General features: G+C 40.2%; 2 protein-coding genes across 3 annotated transcripts in view; one reads left to right on the top strand and one right to left on the bottom strand.

Moving 5' to 3' along the window:
* Window positions 1-773, bottom strand: part of RFTN2 (raftlin family member 2) — a 66,250-nt gene extending 65,477 nt beyond the window's left edge. Inside the window, exon 1 of the mRNA XM_036856933.1 lies at window positions 136-773. Coding sequence (XP_036712828.1) covers window positions 136-274 — 139 coding nt within the window. The 5' untranslated portion in view covers window positions 275-773. The remainder of the gene's footprint in view (window positions 1-135) is intronic.
* A 9,290-nt stretch (window positions 774-10,063) lies between these two features.
* MARS2 (methionyl-tRNA synthetase 2, mitochondrial) lies at window positions 10,064-12,706 on the top strand. Of its 2 annotated transcripts, XM_036856998.1 has the most exons (2): window positions 10,083-11,853; window positions 11,941-12,706. In XM_036856998.1, the coding sequence occupies exons 1-2, from the start codon at window positions 10,093-10,095 to the stop codon at window positions 11,962-11,964; spliced, it is 1,785 nt and encodes a 594-aa protein (XP_036712893.1). In that variant the 5' UTR covers window positions 10,083-10,092; the 3' UTR covers window positions 11,965-12,706. The 2 variants fall into 2 exon arrangements, with proteins under 2 accessions (XP_036712894.1, XP_036712893.1); XM_036856999.1 differs by having other exon boundaries at window positions 10,064-12,342.
* Window positions 12,707-15,492: the final 2,786 nt, after the last annotated feature.

Here is a 15,492-nt window from a genome sequence, read left to right on the forward strand (position 1 = left end):
CATTATTGTTAGATTGATTGTACAATCTGATTATGAGAAACAGTTTAAAAATCCACAAACCAACACTTAAAAAAACTAGTAGTCCCTTATCTCTGAAATCTTTCATTTAACAAATAAAATAGAAGCAAAAAGTACCTTGTAAAGTAAAATCCAGCAATACATATTCGTAAGCAAATTCTGTCTTTGTTTCCACTTGCGGTCTCTTCAGGGTAGAAAATATTTTTCCAGGGCTGCTATCATCAGGGTCTTCTAGCTTTCTAAGTCCGCACCCCATGGCAAAATCTGTAAGGAATTAAATTGCAGGATAGGGGAGGGAGACCAGCAAATTCTGTTGTTTAAGCTGCAAAAAGAAAGTTACAGACTTAACTGCTTTGATTTTTTCAGCTAAACCATAGATACTCAAAAAGAAAACATTTGAGTCCAAAGAAAGGAGCTGAAGACTTTTGCTATCCATTTTTCTGTAAAGTTGTTGAACCCATGATGATTAAGCTACAGCTCCGGGAGGCTGGGCTTGATCTTAGGAGAAACATGCAAGCTGCTACAACTTAGCGGAGAATTTCCATGCCACGTCAATTTACAGCCAGCCCCCTACCAGAGTTCTGTCGCTCAGGGCACCAACAGTGCTTTGTCTATCCCAGTTAGCTGGATGATAAAGGAGGTGTCCAAAAACGGAAATAAAAAGGCAAAAGTGCAAATCAGATGGAATTATCTACTAGTAGAGGCTATATTCAGACATAGTGGTGTGCAATTCTTTTTCTGCTTTCTCTTTTCCCTTTTTCCTGTGCCCACTGCCCCCCCCTTCCTCCCTGCTATTACCAAGAAAGCAAGAGGAGAGAGAGGGAGAGACAGAGAGACAGAGAGAGAGAGAGAAAATGGAAAAAAAAAAAAAAAAAAAGGATTCTCAATATGGTTGGAAACAAAAATCATTTCCAGAAAGGAAGTCAGGAAACTGTTTCTGGAGTCTAAAAGGAGAAAAGTTAAAGTTAAAAAAACAACAGCCCACTTTTAGTCTTTAGATAGCACTTTTGAGGATTTCTTTCCAAATGAAGGTTTTTTTTGGCTGGAAAAATCATGTACTAGTTAAACTGCTGCATATAAAATGTTTATATTTAAATATCATAATAAAAAGACTTTATTTAATTGCAAAGAAGAGACAGTAATGTGGATAGTTTCCCTAACATTTATAAAGTTTAAATAACTCTACTATTAGAAGGCTATGATAATAACTAGTAACACTTCCACAGGTCCCAGAGTATCATTAATTAAAAACAACAACAATAACAACAACAAAACTGACAACTTGATTCATTCAGTCTTATAAATTGCTATTTACCTGAAGTCAAGAACAATTTATAATGGAACAATTGTAATTAGTGTTTATTGTATTTTACCATTTACGCGTCATGTGGTGTGGTGTACCCATCAAAACTGTGAGCCCTGGAATCATACCGCCTGGGTTCAAATACTACTTCTAATGCCTACTAGAGGCGTGATCTTGGGCAACTTACTGGACCTCTTCAAGTTTCAATTTCTGCCCCTACAAAATGGAGTTAATAATAATACTTACCTCATAGGCTTGTTATGAAGGTTGAATGAGATAATCTTATCTCATATCTTAACATTATGCCTGGCGAATAGCATAAAATAAATTTGTTAATGTGCTTACCTTATAAAACAGTGTTGAGAATAGTAGTAGAAAGGAAGTGATTCTGCCACCATTCCCATTACTTACAAAATAAACCTCACATTTCAGATTTTATAGAACACAAGCCTGAAAAGATTTTTCAATTACATTGAAGAGTGCACATGAAAACTGTCAAAAGGGTATGGATTATTTAGTTTGTAGATCACTATGACCTCTTGTCTCTTCCTTCCACCTCCTTGTCTTTAAACAATTTACTTTTCAGAAGTGTTTTTTAACAGAGGAAAATTCCATAGTCCTTCATTCTCAAGGGTAAGCATGGTTGGTGGTAGCAATTTCTGGGTAAATTTGGCTAAAAAGACAGCAGACTCTGACCTAGTGTGACTCATTTGACTATTCCCAGTGCTTCCATGCCTGTCATTTTTCATGTCCTCTTTTGCTGTGAGCTCCTGGATGGCAGAAATAGAATATTTGAAGTTCACTAGTTCCTATTGCAGTGCCTGGAAGATTATTTATGAAATACTCATTATATTTATTAAGCGCCTGCTATATTCCAGGCACTAAATTAGATGCTGGTTGGGTACACAAGTTGACTAAACATGGCCTCTGCCCTAAAGAAACTTAAGGCTTAATGGGGAAGAAGACAGACTTATAAACAGATAATTTCAATTTGATTTGGTAGCTGCTAAGATAGAAGTATGCAAAGGATGCTATAGAAACCCTAGAAGGGGTCTCTAACTCAGCTTGGAGGATGATATCTGACCTGTCTTGAAGGATGAATATGCATAAGATAGATAAAGAAAGGTGGGGAGCATGTGCCAGGAAAAGGGAAAGGCACGAGCAATGTTATGGAATCATGAAACAGTATGGCATGAACCTGAAGGAACATGAAGCAGTTGAGAATTACTAGAACATAAAATTTGAAAGAAGACTAAGCTATAAGGGCGGCAAGAGCCAGTTGTAATGGGTTTTATATGCTGCATAAAGGGAATTTTGACTTTATTTTGTAGGCAGCAAAGGAGAATCAAATAATCCAATGGAAAAATCAAACGAGGAGCTTGAAATAGGCAAGTGACATAAGTTTGTGTTTCTGATGGGTTACTATGGCTGCTTTGAGGAAGATGGTCTTAATAGGAGCAAGAATGGGGGGAGACTAGTCATTCAGGAGAGTATTGCAGTAGTCCAGTTGAGCTGATGACTGAACAAATGAATGAATAGGATGTATCATTATGTCCTTAAAGAATTTCTTTTATCTCTAGTGAAAGGAACTGCACTTCCTTTAGTTCACAACTAAGCCATCACTTAATCATTTTTCTCTCCAAAAGTCCAACAAAATAAAATTTTATTTGACCCTTAATGATGTTTCAAAACACATTTCCATGTCCATATGGCACACATTCCTTCTATTTTAACAATTATATGGGATTTCATTGTATTAATATTATGTTTAATAAGCAGCATTTTGGCTATTTTCAAAGTTTCATGGTGAATAATTTTATAAAGATTACTTTTTCCCCCACATTGGATTATTTCCTAAACACTTAGGTTTTACTTCATAAATGGTCAAAGGAAAGAGTTTACATACAAGGAAATCAGTTAGAAAGTAATAAGCAGAGAAAATGTATTCTAATGAGTAAATAATTCATTTACATTACTTACATAAATATGTGGTTGGCCATAAACTGTTTAAGATTTTAACCTTAGTTTTTTTTTTTTTTTCTTTTGTCCATGCTCTGCAGCAGGTGGGATCTTAGTTCCTTGACCAGGGATCGAACACGTGCCCCCTGCATTGGAAGCATGGAGTCTTAACCACTGGACCTCCAGGAAAGTCCCAGGTTTTTTTTTTCCTTTAAAACTGTATTTTGGGCAGTAAGCTTTTGTTGGTTATCACATGTATTTGCTCCATACCTCTTTAATGCGTGTACATTTTTAGACAAATATTTTTAGTCAAAAAATTTGCTGCATCTCCAGAAATATGTACATTTCTTCAATAACATATTTCTCCATTGAAACAAATGTCTGTTTTCTGTTTTTTTATTTTGTTTTTTAAATAAATAAGCTTGATATTTTAGAATAATATTAGGTTCACAGCAAAATTGAGTGGAAAGTACAGAAAGTTCCCACATACCCCCTTATCCCCACTCATGCACAAACTTCCACTAACATCCAGCACCATTGTGGTGCATTTGTTACAATCAATGAACCTTCACTGACACATCATTATCACCCAGAGTCCATAGTTTACATTAGGGTTCATTCCTGGTGTTGTACCATCTATGGTTTTTGACAAACATATATTGACATACATCCATCATTATAGAATCATACAGAATAGTTTTCACTGTCTTAAAAAATCTGTGCTCCACCTATTCATCCCACCCTTACTTCTTGCTTAACTCTGATGTATCTGGAAATTGTAGTACACACGGTAAGATGTGGACCTAAGTCTGTTCTCCGCACCCCTGCACCCTGATATCCAGCTGTCACAACTACATTTGTTTTCATAGAAAATCTTTTATTAATCGTGTATCCCCAGGCTTGTCATATATTGAGTATTTACAGTGATTAGGATACATTTTTGGAAGAAATGTTTTCTAACATTGGTCATTATTTCAGTATTGATTTACATTTGCTGCCAATTGTAGATTTCAGGGACAGCTTTCAGTTCTGTATTGTAAAGGGGGTTTCCCCAAGTGCAGACTCTTATGTGGCTGGATATGATGGAGATATAGTACCAGTTCTTGTCTATGTTCTAGTATGAGCTCACTTAGTCCTTGAATGAATGAATGAACCTTATGAAAACATTCTCCATAACTGGTAGCACATTATTCTCATTAACTACTCAAGTTTCGAACACTTGAGTTTACCAAAGTCTTAAAGCTTTTAAGAGATAATATGTATCATTCAACCCATTCCCTACAGAAAAAAGTTTTTGCATAATTTTTAAATCCAGTCTATTTTATGTGGCCTTGATCCAAAAAAATAAATTAAACAGTGTTATGGAGTGCCTACTATATAGTAAGGCACTACATGGACACAAAGATGAAAAAGCCAGTTTATGCTCTCCAGAATTAACAAGCTAGCAAACCAACATTGAGTTTTAACTATTTAAAGTACTATTAGTTTCATAATGTAGTCAAACTTCCTGAGTAATGACTTATTGAAAGCACTACTTATTGAAAAGGCCATTCTTTCTTTAATAATTAGAAATCCTACACTCATCACATACGTCATAGTTATACAGACTAAGAATTATATTTTGACTTTTCATTTTGTTCTATAGTTGGGCTTCTCAGCATTACATATTGAAATTTTTTTATGGCTTTATAATCTTTCAATGTCCAGCAGTTGACGATATTATTATTCTTTAAAACATGTTGACTATTCTTAACTATTTATTCTTCTAGATCAGAAGTTTTGAAACTATGTATGACAGAGCCCTCTGATTCCAAAGAGGTGCCACCTTTGGTGAAGAGAACAGGCTTTGATCACGAAGAGAGGCCGAGCAGGCAGGGCTCTGGGTCCCCCCGCTACTCTTTCTTCAAACAGAATATCTTAAGATTTTATCAGTTTCATATACCAGTAACAGACAATTAAGGAAATCATAATTTTCAGAAAAGGACACCATTTACATTACTGATAAACTATGCTGTTTCTAGGAATAAATCTACCAAAATATAAGCCAGACTCGTACTTAGAAAATTATAAAACTATAACAGCATTAAAGGAGTCTTAAGTGTATGGAGCGATATGCATAGTCATTTTTAGGAACACTTAATACTGTAAGTATATCTCCCTCTCAGCTCTTAACACCTGTCACTGAGCTATAGATTTAATACAATGGTGACCTTAACCCCAACAGGCTTTTTTTTTGGCATGGAATTTGTCAAGTTGATTTTAATATTTATGTGGAAGATAAAAGGGCCAAGAAGGTCGAAGATACTTCTGAAGAAGAATGAGGAGAGATTAGTTCTCTATATATTAAGACTTATTATAAAGCCATAGTAATTAAAGCTATTTTTAGCAAGGCATAGACAAATTAACCAATGCAACAGCATAAAGAGCCTAGAAACGGGAACATACATATGCAGAAATTTAACATACGATGGAGGTGGCATGGCAGATGGTGGGGAAATGGTGCTGGGACAATTGGCTATCTATATGGAGAAGAAATTGGATCCCCATCTCATATCATATATAAAAATTTTAATTCTACATAAACAACTTGAACATCAAAAGCAAAACTGTTATACTTTTATATGAAAATATGAATATTTATTGACATCAGAGTACTAAGAGTATTTTTAAGGCAAAAAGATAATCATAAAATAGTACTAAATGATTAATTGTAAGGTGACAATCATAAGATATATGTTGATAAATTCTACTATATTAAAATTAAGAACTTCTATTCATTAAGCCTCTTTAATGTGAAAAGACAAGATACAAAATGGTAGATGATATTTGTCAACCACTGAAGGAACAATATCAAGAATATGTAAAGAACTCCTGAAAATAAATAAAAAGACAAGCCAACAGAAAAATAGACACAAAATATAAATAGGAACTTCACCGGCAAAGAAACATATGTAGTTAATAAATATATGAAGAGATGCTCAACTTTACTTCTATTTAGGGAAATGCAAATCAAGACCACAGTAAGATAACATTTTATTGCAGTAAAATTCAAGTAAAAAATTTACCATTTTAACTATTTTAAAGTGTACAATTCAGTGACATTAAGTACAATTAACCCTTGAACAACGTGGGGGTTAGGGACACAGACCCTCCATATAATGGAAAATTCAAGTATAACTTTATAGTCAGCCCTCTGTATCAGTGATTCTGCATCTGTGGATTCAACCAACAGTGGATTGTGTAGTATGTATGTATGTATGTACTTATTTTTTTAAAAAGAATTTTTTAAAAAATTAATTAATTAATTAATCTTTTGCTGTGTTGGGTCTTTGTTGCTGCGCGCAGGCTTTATCTAGTTGCAGCGAGCGGGGGCTACTCTTTGTTGCGGTGCACAGGCTTCTCATTGCGGTGGCTTCTCTTGTTGTGGAGCACCAGCTCTAGGTGTGTGGGCTCAGTAGTTGTGGCACTCAGGCTCAGTAGTTGTGGCTCATGGGTTCTAGAGTGCAAGCTCAGTAGTTGTGGCGCACGGGCTTAGCCGCACTGTGGCATGTGGGATCTTCCCGGACCAGGGCCCGAACCTCTGTCCCCTGTATTGGCAGGCGGATTCTTAACCACTGCGCCACCAGGGAAGTCCCCAGTAGTATGTATTTATTGAAAAAAATCTGCATACAAGTAGATAAACCCATACTGTTCAAGAGTCAACCGTACATTCACAGTGTTGTACAATGATCATCATTATCTAGCTCTAGAACTCTTTTTATTACCCCCAAAAGAAAACTCATATCCTTTAAACATTCACTCTCTATTCCAACCTTCCTCCAGCACCTGACAACCACTAATATTCTTTGTGTTTCCATGCATTTGTCTATTCTGAATATTTCATATAAATGGAATCTAAAACATATGGTCTTCTGTGTCTGGTTATTTTCAAAGATTTATCTAGGGACTTCCCTGGTGGCGCAGTGGTTAAGAATCCGCCTGCCAATGCAGGGGACATGGGTTGGAGCCCTGGTCCGGGAAGATCCCACATGCCGCGGAACAACTAAGCCCGTGTGCCACAACTACTGAGCCTCCGCTCTAGTGCCCGCGAGCCACATCTACTGAGTCCACGTTCCACAACTACTGAAGCCCACGCGCCTAGAACCTGTGCTCCGCAACGAGAAGCCACCGCAATGAGAAGCCTGCACACCGCAAAGAAGAGTAGCCCCCACTCACCGCAACTAGAGAAAGTCCATGTGCAGCAACGCAGCCAAAAATAAAATAAATAAATTAAAAAAATAAAGATTTATCTATGTGGTGGCATTTATCAGTACTTCATTCAGTACTTTGTATGGCTGAATAATATTCCACTGCGTGGTTATATTCAATACCACATTTGTTTATCTAGTCATCAGATGATAGATGTTTGGGTTGTTTCTGCCTTTTGGTTATTGAGACTAGTGTTTCTACGAATATTAGTGAGATAACTCATTTTATACTTAGTTGAGCTGGCAAAAAATTTAGGAGTAGATGATATCAAGAATTAGGGAGCCCTCTTTAAGGGTATGTCGCTGATGGGAATGTAAATTTGTTTAATCAAGTTGGAAAATAGCATTATCTTGTGAAATTGAACTTTCACATCCTCTATGATGAGCAATAGCACTCCTAGGTATACACCCATGAGAAACATTAGCATATAAGTACCAGGAGATATATGTAGATGAGAAAGTTAATAGCAGTACGATTTCTAAGAGCAAAAAACTTGAACCACTCAAATGTGCATTACCAGCCATTTCTTTTAAGAAGCTCTGCTATAAAGGAAAGGAAAGAAATGGAGCAGTAGTGGAGATTGAGAATTTTTTTCTTTTTAAGATGGGAGAAAAAATAGCATGTTTGTACGTTGAAAAATGGATTCCATGGACAAGGGGGAAAAAACGAATTGGGGGAGAAAAAGAATAATTTCTGGAGAAACTGATTTCTCAGATACTTAAACTGGGTTTGTCTCGTAGTTCTGGAGGGTACCGTACATACCCTCCAGTTTTAAGTTTTACCTATCCTTCTCTTGCCCTTCTTAAACTGCTGGATCAAATAGCACATTAACCAAGTAGCCAAAGGATATTTGTTGTATCTATTGTAACTCCTAAAGAGCATTTGATTGGTCTACTTTCTATATCACCACGGAAATCAGATCCAACTTACCATATGCCTCAATTCATAAATTATTATGCAGCGGTCAAAATGAATTAACTAGTTACAGGCAAAAACATGATGAATCTACTACACGTGGTATGGTATCTTTTTTTGTTTTTTGGCTGTACCGCGTGGCTTGCGCGATCTTAGTTCCCGGACCAGGGATTGAACCCCAGCTACTGCAGCCACTGCCAAGTCCTAACCACTGGACCACCAGGGAATTCTCATGATATCCTTTTTTAGAATGTTTTATACAAGCAAAATTAAACAATATGTTGCTTAGACATGCTTTATATGTAATAACATAAATGCAAAAGTACAAAATTCAGGACAATGATTACCTCTGGGAGGAAGACAGGAAGACAAGGAGAAAAAGAGCACACAGATCTAAATCACTGGTAATCTCCTAGTTCAGTGGTTCTCAAACTTCGGTGTGCATCAGAATCACCTAGAAAACTCATTAAAACCTAGACTGCTGGGTACCACCCCCAGAGTTTTTGATTCAGGAGGGGAGTGTGGGGCCTAAGAATATGCATTTCTAACAAGGTTCCAGGTGCTGCTAATGCTGCTCTTCTGGGACCACATTTAGAGAACCACTTCTAGTTCTTAGGTTGGCTTGTGGGGTCACAGGTGTTCTATTCCATTTTATTATTAAATTTTACTATTAAATTAATAAAATAAAATTATTTTATTACTAAATTATTATTATTTTAATTATTAAGTTAAATGGGGGAAAAAAAAAAGATAGACCAAAGATGAGAGTATGTCAAGAAGCCAGGATTAATATTAATCCAATTCTGGGCTCCCGAGTCATCCGTTTCGAAAAGAGCTAGGGTTCCCTTACTAAAGCAAACTTGAAAAACACTGCTCTAGAACTTCAAGACCATTTTAAAAGAATATTACTAACAACTACGTTGAGAAATAAATTTGAAGACTACTTTTTCCTTAGGTGCAGAGTGACAACGTACTGCATTCCAGCCTTCTGGATCTCAGTAATCTTTGCAAAGACTGGGAACATCACAAGCCTACCTCTTTTGTTGATTCAACAAAAACTGCGTTTAGAGAAAGGATTTCTCTTACTTTTTCAGTTCTTATCCTTCCCTCAAGTGCTTTAGGTCATTGTTTTTCTTCCTTCCCTTCTCCCCCCTCCCTTCTGGATTTATTGTGCCCACTAGGTTCTGAGAGGAAATGTATATTATATTTCAGATCCCTACGTTTACCAGAGCCTACGTAGAGGGCACACTCCTGCAATGTGTCAGCCACTGACTGGTGTTTCAGAAATGCCTGAATACAAAATTCTTGCCCACAAGCAACTCAGCCTGGAGAAAAAAACCCAGATCCATAAATATAAAATTACAAAGCACGACACGCAGTATGTTATAGAAAGATAAAGATTTATCTGCTTCATAACCTCTCCTTCAGCCAGTTCCTCTAAGCTACCGTTCTCGCTTGCTCCCGCAATTCACAACCGCCGTATCCGAGGCCCAAGGAGGGGGGAGCGCGGGCTGAGCGGCGGAGGGCCGGCGCTCGGGGCCGGACTTCATTGGCTCTCTGGACGGAAGCGGCGGTGCGGCCCGGCTGCGCATGCGCCCCTCACACGTGCTTCCAGAACGCCCCCTCCGCCCTTCATCTCCGCAGGCATCATGCTGCGGATTTCTGCCTTTCGGCTGCTAGGACGCACGGGGGCGAGTAGGCTCTCTCTGCTGGCGGACTTTAACTTACGCCACTACAGTTCGGACCCTCTCGGTGTTCGGGACGATACCCGCGACGCGCGCGCCTACTTCACCACACCCATCTTCTACGTGAACGCGGCGCCGCATATCGGGCACCTGTACTCGGCGCTACTGGCTGACGCCTTGTGCCGACACCATCGCCTCCGAGTTCCCAGCGCCGCCGCCACGCGATTCTCCACTGGTACCGATGAGCACGGCCTCAAGATTCAGCAGGCAGCAGCCGCTGCGGGCCTGGCTCCGTCCGAGCTGTGCGACAGAGTCTCTGCCCAGTTCCAGCAGCTTTTCCGGGAGGCTGACATCTCCTCCACCGACTTCATCCGCACCACTGAGGCCCGGCATCGGATGGCTGTGCAGCACTTCTGGGGGGTGCTGAAGGCTCGGGGTCTTCTCTACAAGGGGCTCTATGAAGGTTGGTATTGCGCCTCCGACGAGTGCTTCCTGCCTGAAGCCAAGGTCACCAGGCAGCCCGGCCCGTCGGGGGATTTGTGTCCTGTATCTCTGGAGAGCGGGCATCCCGTCTCCTGGACCAAGGAAGAAAACTACATTTTCAGGCTTTCCCAGTTCCGGGAGCCGCTCCAGCGGTGGCTGCGGGGCGACCCTCAGGCCATCACCCCGGAGCCATTCCATCACGCAGTCCTTCAGTGGCTGGAAGAGGAGCTGCCGGACCTATCCGTCTCTCGAAGGAGTAGCCACTTGCACTGGGGCATTCCGGTGCCCGGGGACGATTCGCAGACCATCTACGTATGGCTGGATGCCTTGGTCAACTACCTTACTGTAATTGGCTACCCAAACCCTGAGTTCAAATCTTGGTGGCCCACGACCTCTCATATCATAGGCAAGGACATTCTCAAATTCCATGCTATCTATTGGCCTGCCCTCCTCTTAGGGGCCGGCATGAGCCCACCACACCGCATCTATGTTCACTCCCACTGGACAGTCTGTGGTCAAAAGATGTCTAAGAGCTTGGGCAACGTGGTGGATCCCAGGACATGCCTTGACCGCTATACTGTGGATGGCTTCCGCTACTTTCTCCTTCGTCAGGGTGTCCCCAACTGGGACTGTGATTACTATGGTGAAAAGGTGGTTAAGTTGTTGGATTCCGAGCTGGCATTTGCTTTGGGAGGTCTCTTGAACCGATGCACTGCCAACAGAATAAATCCTTCTGGGACCTATCCGGCTTTTTGCACTACCTGCTTTCCCAGTGAGCCAGGGTTGGTGGGGCCAACAGGCCGTGCTCAGGCAGAGGACTATGCTCTGGTGAGCGCAGTGGCCACTTTGCCCAAGCAGGTGGCAGACCACTATGATAACTTTCAGATCTATAAGGCTCTGGAGGCAGTATCCAGCTGTGTCCGGCAAACTAATGGCTTTGTCCAAAGGCATGCACCATGGAAGTTGAACTGGGAGAGCCCAGTGGATGCTCCCTGGCTGGGTACTGTGCTTCACGTGGCCTTGGAATGTTTGCGAGTCTTTGGAACTTTGCTCCAACCTGTCACCCCAAGCCTAGCTGACAAGCTGCTGTCTAGGTTGGGGGTCTCTGCCACAGAGAGGGGCCTTGGAGAGCTCCATTTCTTGCCTCGATTCTATGGACATCCATGCCCTTTTGAAGGGAGGAGGCTGGGACCTGAAACTGGGGTCTTGTTTCCAAGACTGGACCAGTCCAGGGCCTGGCTGGTAAAAGCCCATAAGACCTAGAAACTCAGTTCTTATTAGCTTGTGGTAAAAAAGCAAACATCTTATTTTCTTATTTTGCATTTTCAGGAAAGTTATACTAATGCTTTCTAAAGTGTTGCATCAAACGAGCACATAAGTAATGTCCCTGTGAAAAGAGGTCTGTAGCCTTTCAGAAGCCTACTCCCTACTCTTCAGTTCTCTGTGTCCATTAACCACTGTCCTTTGCACCCCAGTGTCTCTAAGATGTCTCCAGGGGAAAGGTGGGTAAGAGACAACTTTGCTGATACTACTCCTTCTCATTGTGCCTCTGTCCAAACCACAGTTATTTGCCCAGACTACCTCTCATGGCTTGTTTGTCACTGGCCTGGCCTCTGCTGGGCAAATTAGTGCGTGTGGGGGTTGGAGGCCCCCTTCCTCAGCTTTTACTTTGTTATATATGTTGTGTCTCCTGTTAAAAAGAGGTTGTTTCATTAAACCTTTAAAAACCAGTGTCCTAGACTAGATGATTTTTGCCTATGTTTATATTCTCAATTCTTAACAACCATGACTCCCTGCTTTGCTAGTTAATAATCCAGTAGTTGTGCTTTGTAACATTACACTTTAACCAGTAGATGGCTCTAGTTTCACACATATAATTACTTAACATTGAGGTTTCAGAGTATTTAGAATAGGTTTTCTGCTTCCTAATTTTGCATAATTTAAATTTAAAGAAAAAATTTTATTGCTTTTCTTAAAATAAGGATAACTGCAACCACTGCTGTTTTACAGTAAGCAATAGAAAGATCAGAATCCTTAGTTTTTTTCAGACTACTGAAAAAGGACATTTACTCTATTAAATGTTTAGTAAGCTAATAAGTAAAGGTATCACGTTTGTTTGGACTATGATGAATTATAAAGCTCCCTTGAGGTACTTGGTATGTTAAAAATTTTTTAAACTTTAATAACATTAGGTTTACAGGTATGATTTTAAAAATCTGTAGATAGTTCAGAAGGGCAATATTTTCTTTATATTTCTTGGTCTTAATTTTGTTATCCACATACATAATTTACCTTATATGATTTCTTTTGGTCAATCAGGATCTATAATACAATATAGCAATTGTGGAATAGCTAATATAAATGTTAATACATTTACTTTCAAGTAGTTTTTACTAATTATTTTCTTTGCTCCTTTAACTTAAGTTATTAAAGTTTAAAAGTTTCTAAGTACCTTATCCAGATCTGTTCTGTTGCATTTGTTGAAGGTGATGGTGAAGGGAGGAAATGATCAATGCTCCAGGAATCTCAAACTGGATTTAGGGATCTCTCCAAGGCTCCATAAGAGAACATCACAGAGAAGATGTTAAGGTATCAACTTATACAATGACTACAACATAGTAAGCCAGCATTATATCTCATAGGTGATTGGACAGCTAGGGCAAAGTTTAAAATGAGAACTTGCCTTGAGATATCCATTGTAAGCATGGTAGCAAGCAGAGAGGGCTCACCATGAAGTAAACTGTGCTGGTAGTTCCCCCAGATTTATTCTGGGTGCTACTGTTCAGCTCCAATTTCTGTTTATTAGTTGGTGTGGCGAGAGATTTCTGGTTGCTTGGAAACACTGCTTAGAAAAGAATGCTTGAAGGCATTCTAAAGGTGGAAGGACCATTTCTACCAGTGTTCCTTTAGATCCTCCTTATTCTTCATAATGGAATCCTGGGCTTTCCATATGACATATTCCAGTTACCTGCTGGGATTACTAGGGTAGGTTACTGGGACCTAGGATGGAGTGTAATATCTCTTAGGACTGGATAGCAGAGTAGTGAAAGAGATGGGATGTGTTTACATGGATGAAGGAAAACAGACTTGGAAAACCAGCATTGGTAACTTATGCCTTCGAAGTGCCATTGTAAGTCTTACAGTTCCTATAATGAACGGAGGGACAGTGTCTTCCACTTGAATGACCTTTCCTATGGCCTAATGCTGGTCAGTACACTGGACATTGGCTTGCTGGGTGTTAATAGAGTTCCTTTTGTGCAGTCTGTCATTTGTGTAGGCACTTAACTTCTACCAGAGTATTTGTGGTGCTGGAGGACACAGGAAAACAGGGAAACCAAAGAGGAGAAGGCATAATTTTTACAGAAGACAGGATATTTTGAGTGAAGAAGTGTGGTAAGTTGGATATGACTTATTCTGTGGTGATATGGAAGATGAACCAGTTGGATTCTCTGTAGGAGGCAAAACAGGTAAAGCAAATACCCTTTGGTTACCGAGGTGATGTGTTATTTAATCCAGCAGTTTAAGAATGGCAAGTGCAGGATAGGTGAAACTTAAAACTGGCAGGGATGCACTTCCAAGAGAGGACATCCTAACCACTTGTGGGAGAAGATGATGATAAACTTGTAGACATCTAAGAAGTCCCCTATTCCAGAATTGCTGACACCTTATCTGGCATCTTGTGGGTTCCTTGACCAGAAAGGAAGTTTCTCCCAAGTACTACCCTAAGTCTGTCAAATATTCATTTTCCAGTATTCTTGGAGGCAGTGTTGCATGAGTGATAGAGCACTGTTCAGGTGTTCATGAATGTCACGTTAAAGTAATAATAAGTTGTCAACCCAGTAGACTACAGTCTACTATGAAGTCATGCAAGAAGTTGTGGGCAATGTATATGTGTGGCACGATTGTATATTAGAGGGCTATTCCACAAGTGAACTCGTAGATTAGGCACCTCAGAAGTCAGAAGACCTATGGCTATATGGAGGTCAAGAATAGGCAGGAACAAGAAATAGTTACAGTCTCATTTCATTGAAATCTCACACTTATTCTGGAAGTAGGCCTCATTTTTCTTAAGCACCTGTGTGACTCTATAATGGCTGAGAAGAGCCTGATAAATTGAATTTTAGGTTGATGCGCTCAAGAAGGCATAGGCTGGGACATGGGCTCTGAGGCACAGGCCTTTTTTCTTTTTCCCCTATAGTTGTATCTATGATTGGCACGTAACGCTTTAGATCTGGGAAGTTCCGAAACTGAAGTAAAGTTGGTCAGGCTGTGGGCCTCCAACTGGGAAGACTTATAATCATGAAGTAGCTTGGGTAGCAGGTGGCAGTACCAACCATTCAACAGATTACTCCTTGGGCATTATGGTTGGGATGGTTTCCTGGCTCTCTGACTGCTTCACCCCTAAGTGAGTGTGTAGTTGCAGTGTTGGCCTGCATTAGTGTAACCTTGAGTTACAGTCGGGAAGCAGCCATGCCTCTTGACTAAGACTTGGTCTATAAAGCTGATGTCTGACAATCTATAATTGCCTCCTAGAGGCAGCCCCCCCATCCATAGTTCTACCAGATGGAGAACAATTGTTCTTGCTGGTAAGGTCTGGGATGCTGTAAACCTTGATGGGTCCTTGCCCTCATCTTTTGCCAGAATGAGTAATATCAGTGGATCTGAAAAGGTGTGGACCTACTGGCAGTCATGTGTCTATTTTTGCTGAGAAAGTTACCTAGTTCAGAGAGCCTGGGGGGAGCTAGGGCACAGGTCGAGGTACCCAAGAGTACAAGTTAGGGGCTTCAGTTCTAGAACAAAGCCTTGGAGCCCCTTGCAGAACTAACACAGTATGAAATATGTCATTTCAGCACAACACAGCTGGCCCTGCCCCTTCTTGTA

Source organism: Balaenoptera musculus, chromosome 7 (genome assembly GCF_009873245.2).
Source record: "Balaenoptera musculus isolate JJ_BM4_2016_0621 chromosome 7, mBalMus1.pri.v3, whole genome shotgun sequence".
In the NCBI taxonomy this organism is placed as follows: Eukaryota; Metazoa; Chordata; class Mammalia; order Artiodactyla; family Balaenopteridae; genus Balaenoptera; species Balaenoptera musculus.

What these genes read in the sequence shown, in the direction of transcription:
- MARS2 (XM_036856998.1), top strand. Translation starts at nt 10,093, where the DNA reads ATGCTGCGGATTTCTGCCTTTCGGCTGCTAGGACGCACGGGGGCGAGT. An exon ending in ACCAGTCCAGGGCCTGGCTG is followed by an intron (nt 11,854 to 11,940) that starts GTAAAAGCCCAT and finishes TTGCATTTTCAG; the next exon opens with GAAAGTTATACTAATGCTTT.